At 37.5% G+C, this 16,002-nt stretch overlaps 1 protein-coding gene across 2 annotated transcripts in view; it reads right to left on the bottom strand.

Moving 5' to 3' along the window:
- Positions 1–4,487: 4,487 nt before the first annotated feature.
- The window catches only part of RPAP3 (RNA polymerase II associated protein 3), a 42,058-nt gene continuing 30,543 nt past the window's right edge, over positions 4,488–16,002 (bottom strand). For both annotated transcript variants that reach the window (XM_032646631.1, XM_032646630.1), the window contains exons 13-17: positions 12,377–12,615; positions 8,762–8,948; positions 7,910–8,007; positions 7,351–7,451; positions 4,488–4,795 (exon numbers count right to left, since the gene is read on the bottom strand). In XM_032646631.1, coding sequence (XP_032502522.1) covers positions 4,710–4,795; positions 7,351–7,451; positions 7,910–8,007; positions 8,762–8,948; positions 12,377–12,615 — 711 coding nt within the window. In that variant the 3' untranslated portion in view covers positions 4,488–4,709. The remainder of the gene's footprint in view (positions 4,796–7,350; positions 7,452–7,909; positions 8,008–8,761; positions 8,949–12,376; positions 12,616–16,002) is intronic.

Here is a 16,002-nt window from a genome sequence, read left to right as displayed (position 1 = left end):
GCGACCTCTCCTGCGTGAACAGCACTGGGTTTTGCTGTGCTGTTAGGGAACTGCTGTCACAGCAATTTCCACTTCACTACCCTTCTGCAACTCAGGACAGTTAGAATGTCGTCACCCCTCCCCCACCTAACCAGATCCCACCTGTCCTCTGAGGCCCGCTCAGACCAGACCCCACCTTCTCCCTGCAACCTTCCCTGTCTGTTCCCCACATCTCCAGCTCCAGAACCGTACCTCCACTGAGCCTTTCATCACCCTCAGTCCTGCTGGCTTTGCAGCTGTCGACACAGCACCAGTCACTGCCAAAGCACCATACTGATTCCATAAGCTACGCGGGAATCTACTATCTCCCATCTCCCATGTGCTTGGCTGGTTGCCATCAGAGAAGTCAACACAAAGTGAAGGAGTGCTGTCTTCTTAGATAAGCTGCCCACGGCCCTGGATCCTGGGACAGGAAGAGCCTAGGAGAGCTGAGACACCAAGCCCTCCGTAGGCCCTCTGCACTAGTAACCACAGTCGCCACAAGAGTTGCATCTAGTGGGGCCTACACAGCAGATGAACATTTATGAAGTACAATCACCCAGAGGCCTTTTTTGCTTACTTTTAAACTCCACAGTAAGCATCAGTTAATGAAGGTTTCCACATGCTGAGGTTCTCAAGTAGGAGCAGCCCTTTTCAGATGTAAGGAATTCTGCCTCCTCACCACTGCCAGGTTGGGATTAGAAGGCCACGTGGACTGCTGTATAGAAGTAAAAGACATCACTCATCTTGTTAAATGTCCTACGGCTAGATGAGCTGGTATTAGGGCTGAGTTAAAGTGAAGCTATCCATCCTCATGCTTCAAGGAGAAATAGTTGAGTTTTTATACCTATACAAGCTCAAAAAAGCAATCATGTTAAAAAGGATTTTTAATCAAGTCCTTTTGTTGCCCCAAATTATTATTGATTTTAATTCTACTGATATGGGGATAACCCGTACGATGTATAGTTTCATTTTTCTTCTATTTTCCAAGTGATTTCTGTGAAAAAGTTGTGAATAGCGTCATTCTCCAGTGAATTAGACATTCTGCTTTATTTTGTAATGCCACCTGCTTTATAACTCACTTCATGAAGACAGTTGAATCTCTCACCTCTTTTTCAAAAGCAAATGTGCCTGAAAGTCTACTTTCTACCTTTTCAGATTTTTAAAAGCATGAAAACAAGGTTTCTTTAACCACATCTGTGAAGATTAGCTGTAGCAAAATGTCTGCAATCAAAGCCAATCAGTAGCAGCCCCCCAAAAAAGAAGGATTTGGTATGTGGTAAACTAAATTGATAGCTTCTTTGTGAGTTGGTTTCAACATCACTGAATCTCACTAAGGAGAAACTGTTTTCCTAGAGCCAGGATTAATGAGGGTCCTACATTAAATAACCACAGTGAGAGAAGAAATGCACTAACTCTAACCTAATCTAAGAAGAAAGGTGGTACAACTGATCCATCAATAAATGCTAACGGAGCCTCTGTCATGGACAAGGCCAATGTTAGCACTAAGAACACACATGACAGTGTCACGACCATCAAGGAGCTTAAAATCTAGTATGGAGTCAGGAGGCGCGCACATGAAAAATTAACAAATAAAAACAAATGAAAGGAGGGACTTCCCTGGTGGCACAGTGGTTAGGAATCCGCCTGCCAATGGAGGGGACACGGGTTCAATCCCTGGTCCGGGAAGATCCCACATGCCGTGGAGCAATTAAGCCTGTGACCCACAACTACTGAGCCTGCGCTCTAGAGCCCACGAGCCACAACTACTGAGCCCGCGTGCCACAACTACTGAAGCCCACGCACCTATAGCCCGTGCTCCGCAACAAGAGAAGCCATTACAACGAGAAGCCCGCGCACCGCAACGAAGAGTAGCCCCCACTCGCCGCAACTAGAGAAAGCCCGTGCACAGCAACGAAGACCCAACACAGCCAAAGATAAATAAAAAAATAAAATTAAAAAAAAAAAACAACAATAAAACAAACGAAAGGAGACTGTAGCCAATCAAATTCAAACTCTATCCCATACAACAGCCTTGATAGTGCATGGAATTGCCTACAACCCCCAGGGCAAGTCAAGGGGCTCATGACATGTTACATGACCTCCACCTATGCTGATCCCTCTGCCAGGACCCTTTCCCTCCCATCGTGCACCTGGACCATCCTTCTCATATCTCAAGTCTCATATCAAACACTGCCTCCTCCTTCCCTGTGCCACCCAGTCTGACTCAGAGCTGCACCCTCTGTGCTCCCCCAGTGCCCTCTCCAAGCTATCAAGGCACTCATGACACTGTACTGCAACTGCTGGTTTATCTGACTCCCCAGCTACACTGCGAGCTACTGGAGGGCAGAAACTGGGCCTGTGTTTTCCCCAGTGCTTAGTCACCTTCCAGCACATTACAGACACTCAAGAAATGTTTGAATAGACGTGAATGAATACCACCACGCCCTGTGGATTCTCCCTCCTTAAGATATCTTAAACTCAACCTGTCTTCCATCCCTTTGCACCAGTCAGCATAGTTAGAACGGTGGTTGGGCAAGTAGCCTTTGGATACAGACTACCTGTTACCAGGTGACCATAGGCAAGTTACATAACCTATATATGCCTCAATTTCCTTATCTGTAAAGTGGAGATAACAGAACCTACCTCCTAGGTTTGTTGAGGATTTAAATGAAAAAAGACATAAAGCCCCTAATGTCAGGCAAATAGGCAGTACTTCATGTTACCCATTATTATTAGTTCAAATGTTATTTATCTCCTGCATTCTTGTATTCTTCAATTGGTCTCCCTGTTTCTAGCCACACCATCACCAATCCACCGCTCATCACTGCTACCAGAATGATCTTAAGACTCAAACCACATGTCACTCTCTTCCTTAAAACCTTGAGTGGTTCCCCATCACTTTCAGAAAACCAGCTTCTCTGTCACTGCATGGAAGGCCCTTCATGCCCTGGCTCCCAGCCTCTCAGCCACCTCCCCACAGCCAAGCCCCCACAAGCATCCTCCTGCCTGTCACCTTCTTATTAATGACTTAAGAAAAACTCAAGTCGTTCAGAATGCATTATTATTATGTATAAGCTATACTTTATGACTAAATTTCATTGCCTGTTTATATATCATAAGACTATACATTTAGCAACATATAACATTAATAAACTCCAAGCATGTTGTAAAACACTGAGCTATACAAATTATGATCTTAATAAGATCATATACCATGAGCTGGGGAAATTATCTTTTTAAACAGATTGATTATTCCTCAAGTAATTGTAGGCATAATAATATGTATGCTGTGACAAAAATAAAGTCTTAAATTTGACTGTCTTATTGATGCTAACAGCTATAGGATGGTGACCTAGTATTTTTTTAACATGACAGCCTCTAAAATTAAATTGATTTTAGCAATATTTACAGGATGCCCAAAATTTGCTAAGTTGCTACTTTGAACATTTACTAAAACTGATTCCTACCATCAATTCAATTAAATTTTATATTTAATTAAATTTACCAAGCGGGCACCTAACTATGTGTAAAGGACTGGGCCAGGGACCGTGCAGAACAAGGACAAGTAGAACACTAGCCTGGATTTCAAAAGCTCACAGACACCACACTCACATGAACCACGTACACACAAGCTATACACTAATTACTACCTTGAACATTCCTAGTTTTTAAACTTCTACACCTTGCTTTAGATTATCTGCATTCAGTTGACATATAACATGGACATGGATATCATGAGGAAAAAAAGCTGTAGCATTGAAATTTAAGTATGCTGTGACTCTCCAAGTAACCTATTTAAAAAGTCTAACTGAAAGTCTCCTTTCAACATAAATACTAAAAATACACATCCTGCAACTAAGCAATTTTATGATCGTGAACTGGCACAATGGTACGAAAACATTTTATAATGAAACAATCTGATATCTACTTAACTCCCTCTATATAACTTTATTCATATGCTAAGGAAGCAACCTTGTCATGTGGTTACAAAAACTCATGAAAATATTTTTAAAAATGTAACACTTATGGGGCACTGAAGAATGTATCTAAACTTAACATTTAAAATGACTTATAGGACTTCCCTGGCGGCACAGGGGTTAAGAATCCGCCTGCCAATGCAGGGTACACGGGTTCGAGCCCTGGCCCGGGAAGATCCCACATGCCACACGGAGCGACTAAGCCCGTGCGCCACAACTACTGAGCCCACGCTCTAGAGCCCGTGAGCCACAACTACTGAGCCTGCATGCCCCAACTACTGAAGCCTGTGCACCTAGAGCCCATGCTCTGCAACAAGAGAAGCCACCGTAACGAGAAGCCCGTGCATCGCAACAAAGAGTAGCCCCCGCTCACCACAACTAGAGAAAGCCCAAACACAGCTACAAAGACCCAACGCAGCCAAAGGTAAAAATTTGTTAATAAAAATAATAAAATAAAATGACGTAAAACACCGATCTTTACACGTATAACTCATTATTTATATTTTTATTTTCAGAAAAAAACTTATAAATAGTTCACTTAAGTATATTTCTCACTAGTTAAATCACAATTCACTTTATATTTAATTAGCTTACATCCAGAAATGGTACTTTTCCTGTATATCATTTTCTTAAAAAGCAAAACATTTTATTTTCAGTAGAAAAAAATTTACATATGAAATCCAAAGGCAATAATTTCAGTAAAAATGGAAATCAACCACCGTATCTTTTCTTGAGTTCTTCAACAGAATTAGCATTCAATCCTGATTTGTCTATGTGATTGAATAATACACGTGCAACTGGAAAAGAAAAACAAATTCATTTTAATCTCCATTTTTAAAAAGTAAAGCAAAAATTAAAGGGAGTAATCAAATCTGTTAAATATTTTTTACATTATAAAGCAATCATTAGGATTATTTATAAATTCTAATTCAGATATTTAAAAAGCCAACCTGAGAACAGAAAACTATACAGCAGTCCAATGATGTTTCTTAGCAGAATTTTGCTTTGGCAGTAAAAAATTTCCCCTACATCCTCAATGACATTAACTTTGCAGATGAAACATAATTCATTCTGTACTACCCTAAAGATTTTTGACCTGTGTAACAAGTATACTTTTACTTATTTAATATTCCAATTAACTCTTTCAAAACTTAAATCATTTTATTTTAAAAGAAAAATTTATATCACTACTATAAATGAAAAATTAGCAATAACATTCACAAAAGTCATGTTTGATGGGCAAGCTGTACATTTTTATAATAACAATTAAAAGTTAAAAAAAGATTTGCTTATGAGTCATTTAATATCTTTCACACCACTGAAATGGCTGGTCTACACTCAACACTATGGAAAACGCTATTATAGTTCACACATTCCTCAACATTAAAACTAGCTAACAGTTTTTAATAATAATGACAATAATAAAAGACAACAACAGCTACTATTTATTGAATATTAAGTTACATGCCAGGAACCACTGTAAGTGCTTCCCATGTTTAACTTAGTGGACAGTGGTGACCCCACCAAGACAGTACTGTTGGTAGGCCACTCTGAAGGACCAACTCACATTCTTTGAGCACACTTCAAGTTATCCCATCATAGTGGCAAGAAATCCATTCACTCATGCACTTATACTAAGAGGTTATTATGTACTAAGCACCGTTCTACACGCTGAGGCCTAGAGAACAAGGTAGACAAAGTTCCTGCTGTCATGGAGCTTCCATTCTATTAGGGAGAGAGAAATAATAAACAAATACTTAAAATACTGTCAGCTCGTTCTGTATTATGAAGAAAAATAAAGCGAGGTAAGACGACAGAGGGTGATAAGGAAAGGGAGGCAGGCAGTATTGTGAGTAGGCCTGTGAGGAAAGGTGTCTCTGAGGAGGTGACTATTAGGTGGAAACTGCATGAAGTGAGGAAGAGGCAGGGGAGGATAGTCTAGGCTGAGGGGTAAGTCAAACACAAAGACCCTGAGGCTATAAGAAGTTTGGTAATTTGGTATATTAAAAAGACACAAAGTCAGTGAGGTGGGGCAGAATGACTAAAAAAAGTGATAAAAAATGAGGTCTGCATTCAACTGAATGCAGATAATACTTTCAGGGACTGTTTCTGATTAAAGATTAAGCAGAAACTTCTTTTGGTTTACCCCATTAGGAATCTCTCTAAATTACATGTCCACTTCCCTAAGTTCAACATACAGAGTATTTTTCTTAGTGATTCAGATTCAATGTCGCTGCTACATACATAAAGAAGAAACAGAAAAGGAGCCCAAAGTATGTTTAGTCCACAAAGTATCTGAAAATCATAGTTTTTGCTATTTTTAAAACTAAAAAACTGGTACTCCTGCATTCTAATGATTTTTCTCTTTTTCCTAAAACTACAGTATAGCCTTAAAACTCCAAGTACAACTGACCCTTGAAAAACACAGGTTTCAACTGCACAGATCCACTCAAAGGCAAATATTTTTCAATAGTAAACACTACAGTACTACATGATCCACGGTTGGCTGAATCTGTGAATGAGGAACCTCACATCCTGTGGACCGACTATAAAACTGTACGTGGATTTTCAACTGTGTGGAGGGTTGGCGCCCCTAACTCCCATGTTGTTCAAGGGTCAATTGTAATTGAAGTTTCTCCATAGTTTGATTTTACTTAAATTAGGGTTCCCCAAAACTGACATTTTATGCCAAAGACTGAGATGTAGAAATAAACAAGGGATCTAACTCTTCAGGCTCATCACCTGCCTCTTTCTACCCTCTAACTCTACAATCCAGCCACACTGCACTCCTTTTAATTTTCTGAGCTCAATTTGCTCTCTCCTGCCTCAAAACCTCTGCACATTCCCACCTCCTTCATCTGACTCCTGCACTTTCTTGAGAATTCAGCTTAAATCAAAGAAACTCAAGGAAATTAGCTCAAAAAAATGGGTGAGACCTCCGATGCACCCACGCCCGGTTGCAAGCTCCTGTGGCAGGAACCCTGCACGAGTTCCATCATGCCAGGAGCTCAACCATTATGCTATCACTGCGTTTTCAAGTAGAAGAGCCCAGAACACCTCGGTTTAACTCCTGGGTCTGGCTTCCTAGCTATGGAACCTTGGTCAAGTTCCTTACCTGTGTATGCTTCAGTTTCCTCCTTTGTAAAACCAAAATGATAATCATACCTACACCTCACAAAGTTGTTGTCAGGATCAAAAAATTTAACTTTACTTAATCTAATAGTAATTCAATTTAATTAGCTTAATTGTAATTAATTTAATTGTACATTCAATAAATATTTGCTATCATTTGCTGAATAAAGGAACACACAAGAATAAAGAGATATGAAAAAGCTTTCTTCACAGAACTCACTTTTCTTCTCAGGTTCTGACATAAACATCACTGCCATATCAAACCTTCTTAGCTCAGAAAGTCTTTGTAAGATTTCAAAGATGAGTGATGGCTTTTCTTTCCTGAAATAATCCAAATAAAAAAACAAACGATCAATTAAAAGCAGCTCATTCAGTCTGCTTACTAAAATAATATTTCTAATTATATATAAATAAGGTCTTCATGTATCATTTTCCCCTGCATACTGTCTATATTTTAAGTGCCCGAATGAAGAATTTTATCAAGTCAACTGAAAAAATTGTAATATTCTTAAATGTGTGGCACAGCACAGATGTTATTAATCTGCTATAATATTTGCCACTTCCATATTCTAAAAAAGTTTTAAGTCATTTTTCCTCCTAATCACTTCCTTTTTCATTGTTTGTACTTGTCATCTCTTTACAACTTATGCAACAGCAAAATTTACAAGAGAGCTAATTTTGCTATACAAAAGGTAATATGACATGAAAAAGAACGAATTTCCCAAATCACTAGAAACAGCTGAGCATTACAACATGAAAGCATAACTAAACTTACTTACTCAATGTAAAAGTCATGCAGAATTTTAATGATATGGTTGAATACATCTGGATCTAGATTTTTCTGAAACAGCTTGGGGTACAAGGATGGTTCAATTTGCTTGGGAAAAATATAAGGTGTTAGAAAATTCAATTATGGCAACATTCCCAATCACAAATTATTTATATAATAATTGCTTAGTTCAACATAGTAAAAAATAACTATTATGCATTAGTATTCAATGAATAATAATGGAGTCACACTGAAATGTAACTATGATAGAAGAATGAAAGTTAGAGGCACTATAAAATAATCACTCTGTTCAAGACAGAGAAAAATCTCATGGGGAGATGTGTACTACCCAACAGAAACAGGAAATGAAAGAGAGCTCTCAAGGACCAATAAAAAGAATTAGAGAGTTTAAAAAATAGAACTACTTGAAAAAGACAATGCTAAAAATCCATTATTTGGTAAATTTCATATGAGTTAATTCTTTTTCTTGAGCAAATAAAAGCTCATTTTCAGGAAACTGACAGCCTAACTATTGCAAGCATTGCTTGGCACACAGAAGGCACTCAATGTATTTTAGCTTCTTTCCTCATCTTGAAGGATGAAGAATTAAGTTTAAGTCATGATGTATGAAATTAGATTAAGTTATTTTAGAAAACAAAATTTAACACAGAACCTTTTTCAGAGGTTCACTGGTTGCAAATATTTAAAATGGTCTGACCAGGCTGATATACGTATCAGGCAAGGGATAAGAGCATTTTCTACAATCATATTATAAGCAAATATAGTACTATTATTATATAGTGACCAAAGAAGTTCTTTGACCTCTAACTTACAGGAGAACTACCAGCTTCCTCCCTCTTACCTTCAAATATTGATACAACATATCTGGAGAATTTTTCAGTTGTCTGAAATCAGATTCAAGCTGAAATGAGTTTGCAGGAACTGGAGGAAGAGCAGTCCTGATAAACTGAGCAGGTGTTTTTTCTACCTCTATAGAAATCTTCTCACTGAAAGTCTGACATACATCCTTTTTCAAATTGACTTCAGGTCTGAAATATTTCAGAAGCATCAAACAATTAGAAAAGAACCACAGGGCTTCTCTGGTGGCGCAGTAGTTAAGAATCTGCCTGCCAATGCAGGGGACACAGGTTTGATCCCTGGCCTGGGAAGATCCTACATGCCGCGGAGCAACTAAGCCCGTGCGCCACAACTACTGAGCCTGTGCTCTAGAGCCCGTGAGCCACAAATACTGAGCCCACATGCCACAACTACTGGAGCCCACGTGCCTAGAGCCCGTGCTCTGTAACAAGAGAAGCCACCTCAATGAGAAGCCTGTGCACTGCAACAAAGAGTAGAGAAAGCCCGCAAGCAGCAATTAAGACCAAAGGCAGCCAAAAATCAATAAATAATAATAATAAAAAAGAAAAACAAAGAGAAGAACCACAAATAGTCAAAGCTTATATAAGGAAACATCAACAGAGATTTTTAAATTTCTGACTTTATTAATACTGTATTATCTATTTATATTCTGCCGGTAGTAAATTCTTTCAGCTGATAATATATATATACTTTGGGCAAGACAGATTATACTTGTGCAAATTTTCAGTTACGTAATGACTATTCTCATTAGCTGGGCTAATAGCCTGGCCACCTTTTGACAAAACATTTCTATACACTGCATTATTATATCACATATACTCACAAGTCAACATTTCACTCTGAATTATGTGAATTACCACAGTTTCAAGAAAGATTCCAAGAAGGAAGAAATGCTTCCTCCTTTAAAAAAAAAAACAAAAAAAAAAAACTGCCTAAAGTTTTCCCACAATCTATGTCACTGTAAACAACTACTAAAGTTCAAAGTTTAAAAAAAAACCTTTTAATAGGACTGTTGAGTAGCAATGCAAAAATATATGAATAAAATTTCAACACCCCAAAGTAAACTACTAAACTATGTCTTTTATATTCTCACCATTAAGAAAATGCATGACTTTTTGAAAAATTCCAAACAAAATTTAAAGAGCCCATGAATATCTTAAATATTAATGGCTAGAATAATGATAATGCTTAAATTCTACATTGTTTATGAAGCTTCCCTATAAAAAATTAAAAATCCTGAATGACAAAGTGAAACATATTTACTGAACTTCTAGAAAAGAAAATGCACAAAATCAATTTGTTCAATATACTTTCATCACTGTTTGCAGATGACATGATGCTATACATAGAAAATCCTAAAAATGCTGTCAGAAACCTACTAGAGCTCATCAATTAATTCAGTAAAGTTGCAGGATACAAAATTAATACACAGAAATCTCCTGCATTCCTATATACTAACAACGAAAGATCTGACAGTGAAATTAAGGAAACACTCCCATTTACCACTGCATCAAAAAGAATAAAATACCTAGGAATAAACCTACCTAAGGAGACAAAAGACTTCTACTGTGAAAACTATAAGATGCTGATGAAAGAAATCAGAGATGACACAGATGGAAGGATATACCATGTTCTTGGATTGGAAAAATCAATACTGTCAAAATGACTATACTACCCAAGGCAATCTACAGATTCAATGCAATCCCTATCAAATTACCAATGGCATTTTTCACAGAACTAGAGCAAAAAATTTTTAATTTATATGGAAACACAAAAGACCCTGAATAGCCAAAGCAATCTTGAGAAAGAGAAACAGAGCTGGAGGAATCAGACTCCCTGACTTCAGACTATACTACAAAGCTAGAGTAATCAAAACAGTACAGTACTGGCACAAAAACAGAAATACAGATCAATAAAATAGGCTAGAAAGCCCAGAAATAAATTCACACACCTATGGTCAACTATCTACGACAAAGGAGGCAAGGCTATACAATGGAGAAAAGACAGTCTCTTCAATAAATGGTACTGGGAAAACTGGACAGCTACATGTAGGAGAATAAAATTAGAACATTCTCTAATACCATACACAAAAATAAACTCAAAATGGATCAAAGAACTAAATGTAAGCCTGTATACTATAAAACTCTTAGAGGAAAACACAGGCAGAACACTCTTTGACATAAACTGCAGTAATATCTTTTCTGATCCACCTCCTAGTATAATGAAAATAAAAATAAACAAATGGGACCTAATTAAACTTAAAAGTTTCTGCACAGCAAAGGAAACCATCAACAAAACGAAAAGAAACCACAGAATGGGAGAAAATATTTGCAACCGAAGCAAACGACAAGGGATTAATCTCTAAAATATACAAACAGCTCATGCAGCTCTATGTCTAAAAAACAAACAACCCAATCAAAAAATGGGCAGAAGATCTAAACAGACATTTCTCCAAAGATGACATACAGATGGCCAAAATGCACATGAAAAGATGGTCAACATCACTAATTATCAGAGAAATGCAAATCAAAACTACAGTGAGATATCACCTCACACCAGTCAGAATGGCCATCAACAAAAAATCTACAAACAATAAATACTGGAGAGGGTGTGGAGAAAAGGGAACCCTCCTACACTGGTGATGGGAATGTAAATTGGTACAACTGCTATGGAGAACAGTATGGAGGTTCCTTAAAAAACTTAAAACAGAACTACCATATGATCCAGCAATCCCATTCCTGGGCATATATCTGGAGAAAACGATAATCTGAAAGGATACATGCACCCCAATGTTCACTGCAGCACTATTTACAACAGCCAAGACATGGAAGCAACCTAAATTTCCATCAAAAGAGGAATGGATAAGTAAGATGTGGTACATACACATAATGGAATATTACTCAGCCATAAAAAAGAATGAAACAATGCCATTTACAGCAACATGGATGGACGTAGAGATTATCATACTAAGTGAATTAAGTCAAAGACAAATATCATATGATATCACTCATACGTGGAATCTAATTTTTTTAAAAAAGATATAAATGAACTTATTTATAAAACAGAAACAGACTTACAGATATTGAAAACAAACTTATCGTTACCAGAGGGGAAATGTGGAGGGGAGGGATAAATCAGGAGCTTGAGATGAACACACAAAAACTACTATATATAAGATAAATAAGCAACAAGGACCTACTGTATAGCACAGGGAACTCTACTCAATATTCTGTGATAATCTATATTGAGAAAGAATCTAAAAAAGAATGAATATATGTATATGTGTAACTGAATCACTTTGCTATATACCTGAAACTAACACAACATTGTAAATCAACTATACTCCAATAAAATTAAAATATATTTTTTTAAAAAGATACTTTCTCTTATTTCTAAAGCCCTCAGTGTGGTAAAGGAATAGTGATCATTCCTTCAGCAAAACCTCTCTTACAGTTAAAAGAAAAACTACAATGTAAAGTTGGATAGTTCAAAAAACTATGTGGATGAGTACAAACCAGAAGTCTCATGAGCAATATCTATTTTCTAGTGGGATTACTGCCATTCTAGATGACTATCAGATAAAAGTATTTCTACTCACTGCAGAGCTGAAGTATCACTGATTTCTTCTATTTTCAATACTTTTGCTTTGGGGATATCACTTGTGGGCAAAAGGTCATCTTGGCTTGAGTTCTTCTTACTTGTGCCAGCGGTAGCTGTTACCTTTGCTGGATTAATAGGATTACGCTCTGGAGCAGCAGCAGTAGTGGTGCTATCTGGCACATCAACAGTCTGTATCAAATTACCAGTTTCTTCAACGATAAGCTTCTTGAGTGGTTTCTAGAACAATTAAAATCAATTATTTGCATCAACATACAAAGGTTTCCTATTTTAGGGACACAGATTAAAAGGTTACAGTGTTTATACAGCCAATATCCCAGTTGTAAGTAAATTCAATTTGGAGTCATACTGCCGGACTACTACCATATGTAGGTCTAAATGGGGGAAAGAAGATGCATATATAAATAATTACAAGGCAATGGAATATGCATTATAAAAGGTACAGGTACAAAGTGCTAAAAGAACAGAGGAAGGAAGATAAAAATTGACATCGGGGGGCTTCACAGAAAAAGTACCCAGGAATGGCAGTGTTGAAGAGTATGGCATGGTCAGTGGAAAGGTAAGAAGTCCAGTAGAGCTGGTGCAAGGGGAGGAGAGGTGGAGACAGAGCCTGAAAGGCTGCTTAAAGGCAGCTTATAAAGGGACTTGTGTGCTGTATCAAGGAGTTCGAAGTTTATCCTAGAGGCAACAAAGCCAAGAAAAAAAATATGACCAAGTGACATCAGTATTGTGGGCTGAAGGCAAGTAGAACAAGGCCAGGCAATAACCTGCATTCTGTGTGAAAGAAAAGATCCTGCATGCCGCAACGAAGATCCTGCAACTAAGATCTGATGCGGCCAAATAAGTAAATGAATATTTTTAAAAAACAAAAACCTAACTGCATCCTCTAACTGCTGGATAAAACCAGCCTAGAATTAAAGATTTGCCAAATAATTTACACAAAGTTGGTAAGTACCTGACCACAATAATGGTTTTTAATTTATTAAAATAAATAGCATTCACTATTTATTTCAATCATAACAGGTGGCAAATATTTTCAATTTCTTCCTAAGTTTACACGTAATACTCTTTGCTTTTTAATAAAAGACGTTCTTCAGTATACTCTAAGTTTTCATTCCAACTGTACAGTTGAATTTTAAATCAGAAAGCTGTAAATATAAAAACTTTTGACATATATACTAAACTCAGTGTTAAAACCAGGCATTCCATTAGCATAACTAAGAAAAGACCTAATGGTAACAACTGAGTGTTACTAGATGAATGTACATAAATAAAAAAGCTATTAAAGTCTGTTAACAGAATCCCGTTAGCGGTTCTATCTTTAAGGATAATCGTGTTAATCTAAGGCCTTTGCTTTGCTGATAACTATCAACACCAATAGTTTTCTATCAAGATATTGACCAAGAATGGATATGTGTTAGTGTGAAAAAATAGTGTTAAAGAACAGACTATAAAAAATAGACTATAACTACTGAATTGTATCAATGCAGTTCCATTTAAAACCAAATCCTTTCATTGACAACAGAGGTGTAAACATGATCCTAGTTAATGAATTTCCTAACAGATGATCTCTTTCAGGGTAGACCAGTGGCTACTGAGAGCTGCTAAATGCTACTGATGGCTGGGAGGGATGAGGGGATGACAGTATGCTGGTAACAGGAGTGAAACACAAAAGATACCACTACAGTTGAAAGATGTAAGAAAACATGAAAGGATCAATTCATCTCTTTTTAAATTAAGATTTAGAAGCATACATTTTATTTAACTCTATATTATACCATTTCAAGAAAAAGAAAAGAGAAATAAGAATAAACAGAGGGCTTCCCTGGTGGCACAGTGGTTAAGAATCCGCCTGCCAATGCGGGGGACATGGGTTTGAGCCCTGGTCCGGGAAGATTCCACATGCCGCAGAGCAACTAAGCCCATGCGCCACAACTACTGAGCCTGCACTCTAGAGCCCGTGAGCCACAACTAATGAGCCCACGAGCGGCAACTACCGAAACCCACGCACCTAGAGCCGGTGCTCCACAACAAGAGAAGCCACGGCAATGAGGCGCCCGCGCACCGCAACGAAGAGTAGCCCCCGCTTGCCGCAACTAGAGAAAGCCTGCGTGCAGCAACAAAGACCCAACACAGCCAAAAATAAATAAATAAATAAATAAAATTATTTTTTTAAAAAAAGAATAAACAGAAAAGGAGAAAGAGACAAAGGAGACCAAGCAGAAAGGTGAATTTCTGATATGGAGAAACAGGAAAACGAAAAAAATAAAATATTTTAGTGGAGACCAAGAGATCAGGACAAACTCTCATTTACTACCATCCTACCTAGGAACCCCAGGCCCAGCTGACCTACATTACTGCTCTCCTACAGTCTCTCTATAGAAGATATATTAACAGTACTCCCCGCTGCAAACCCTCAAGCACAGGACACCCCAACCGAGCCTCTCGCTCGAATAAAGTAACCCCAGGACTCTTTTTTCTCCACCTCCTGGGCCTTCCTTTCTTTCCTTACCACTTTCCTCAGTGTCCAGGTGGCCTCACACATATATGACTGAAAAGGAAATTAACATTTGTTTTATGTGAAACTGCCTTAGCATTATTGGACATTATTTCCTTTGATCTCAACTAACCTGTGAGTTATTCTCAACTTAAGTAGAAAAAGTAAGAATCACACAGGGTTCACACTCGCCTAAAATTTTAAAGCTTATGAAATGGGGCTCAAATCAACTCAAAAGCATCATACCAAACTGCACCCACTATTTTTTAAATAATGTCCACTTTTTAAATGGAGACCTATTACAAAAATAAATAGCAATTTTTTTCCCCTTCCCACTAGGATACTGATTTTGTTTCTGTTGGATCAGTTACAAAATGGTTTACCCCAGATCTCTCAATTCATGAAGGTGTTCTGTTTTGAGATCCAGCCGCAAAAGATTCAAATTTATGTTGCATTTTCACAGCTATTAACATAAACTGATTTTTAAACTGAGGGAGAAGAGAACCCAACAGATTTATAAAAGCTGTTTAGGGTATACTGGCCATGGGACATTCTTCCATACACAGATATCTGATTTACCACATGGTAATGTCTTTATAATTATGGACAGCAAAAGTCTGACAAAGGCTTTGTTTTTAACTTTTGAATTAACTTCTGTGACAAAGTTTTACAAAGAGATAAAAGTTTAAATCACATGGGATTAAACATTTAATCACCTTTATTGTTAAGTATAGAATAATAGCAAGTGAATATGATGTATAAAAATGAACATGATATATGAAAATGTATGAAAGCAACTAAGATTTATGCCTGGCACATGAAACAATTATTATCTCAGAAAATTCAAGAATAAAGTCAAAATAAGAACCCAAGAAAAATATTAAACAAAGAATTCCTCTATCTCTTACTAACTTGAACTATGAGCTTGGCAAAACACAAAACTTTCTTTGCCTCACCTTCTTCCTTTGTAAAAGGAGGATAAAAATATCTGCTCCGACTTCCTTGTAAAGTTATTATCTCTCTCAAAGCATCATCCATGCATAACAGTTACTTCTAGGGTGTAGGGAGATCATGATCAGTGAGGGGCACACAGGGAGATTTTTGGAGGC

This window comes from Phocoena sinus, chromosome 10, assembly GCF_008692025.1.
Source record: "Phocoena sinus isolate mPhoSin1 chromosome 10, mPhoSin1.pri, whole genome shotgun sequence".
In the NCBI taxonomy this organism is placed as follows: domain Eukaryota; kingdom Metazoa; phylum Chordata; class Mammalia; order Artiodactyla; family Phocoenidae; genus Phocoena; species Phocoena sinus.
Note: the sequence above shows the minus strand (reverse complement) of the source record. Positions and strands in the feature narration are given on the sequence as shown.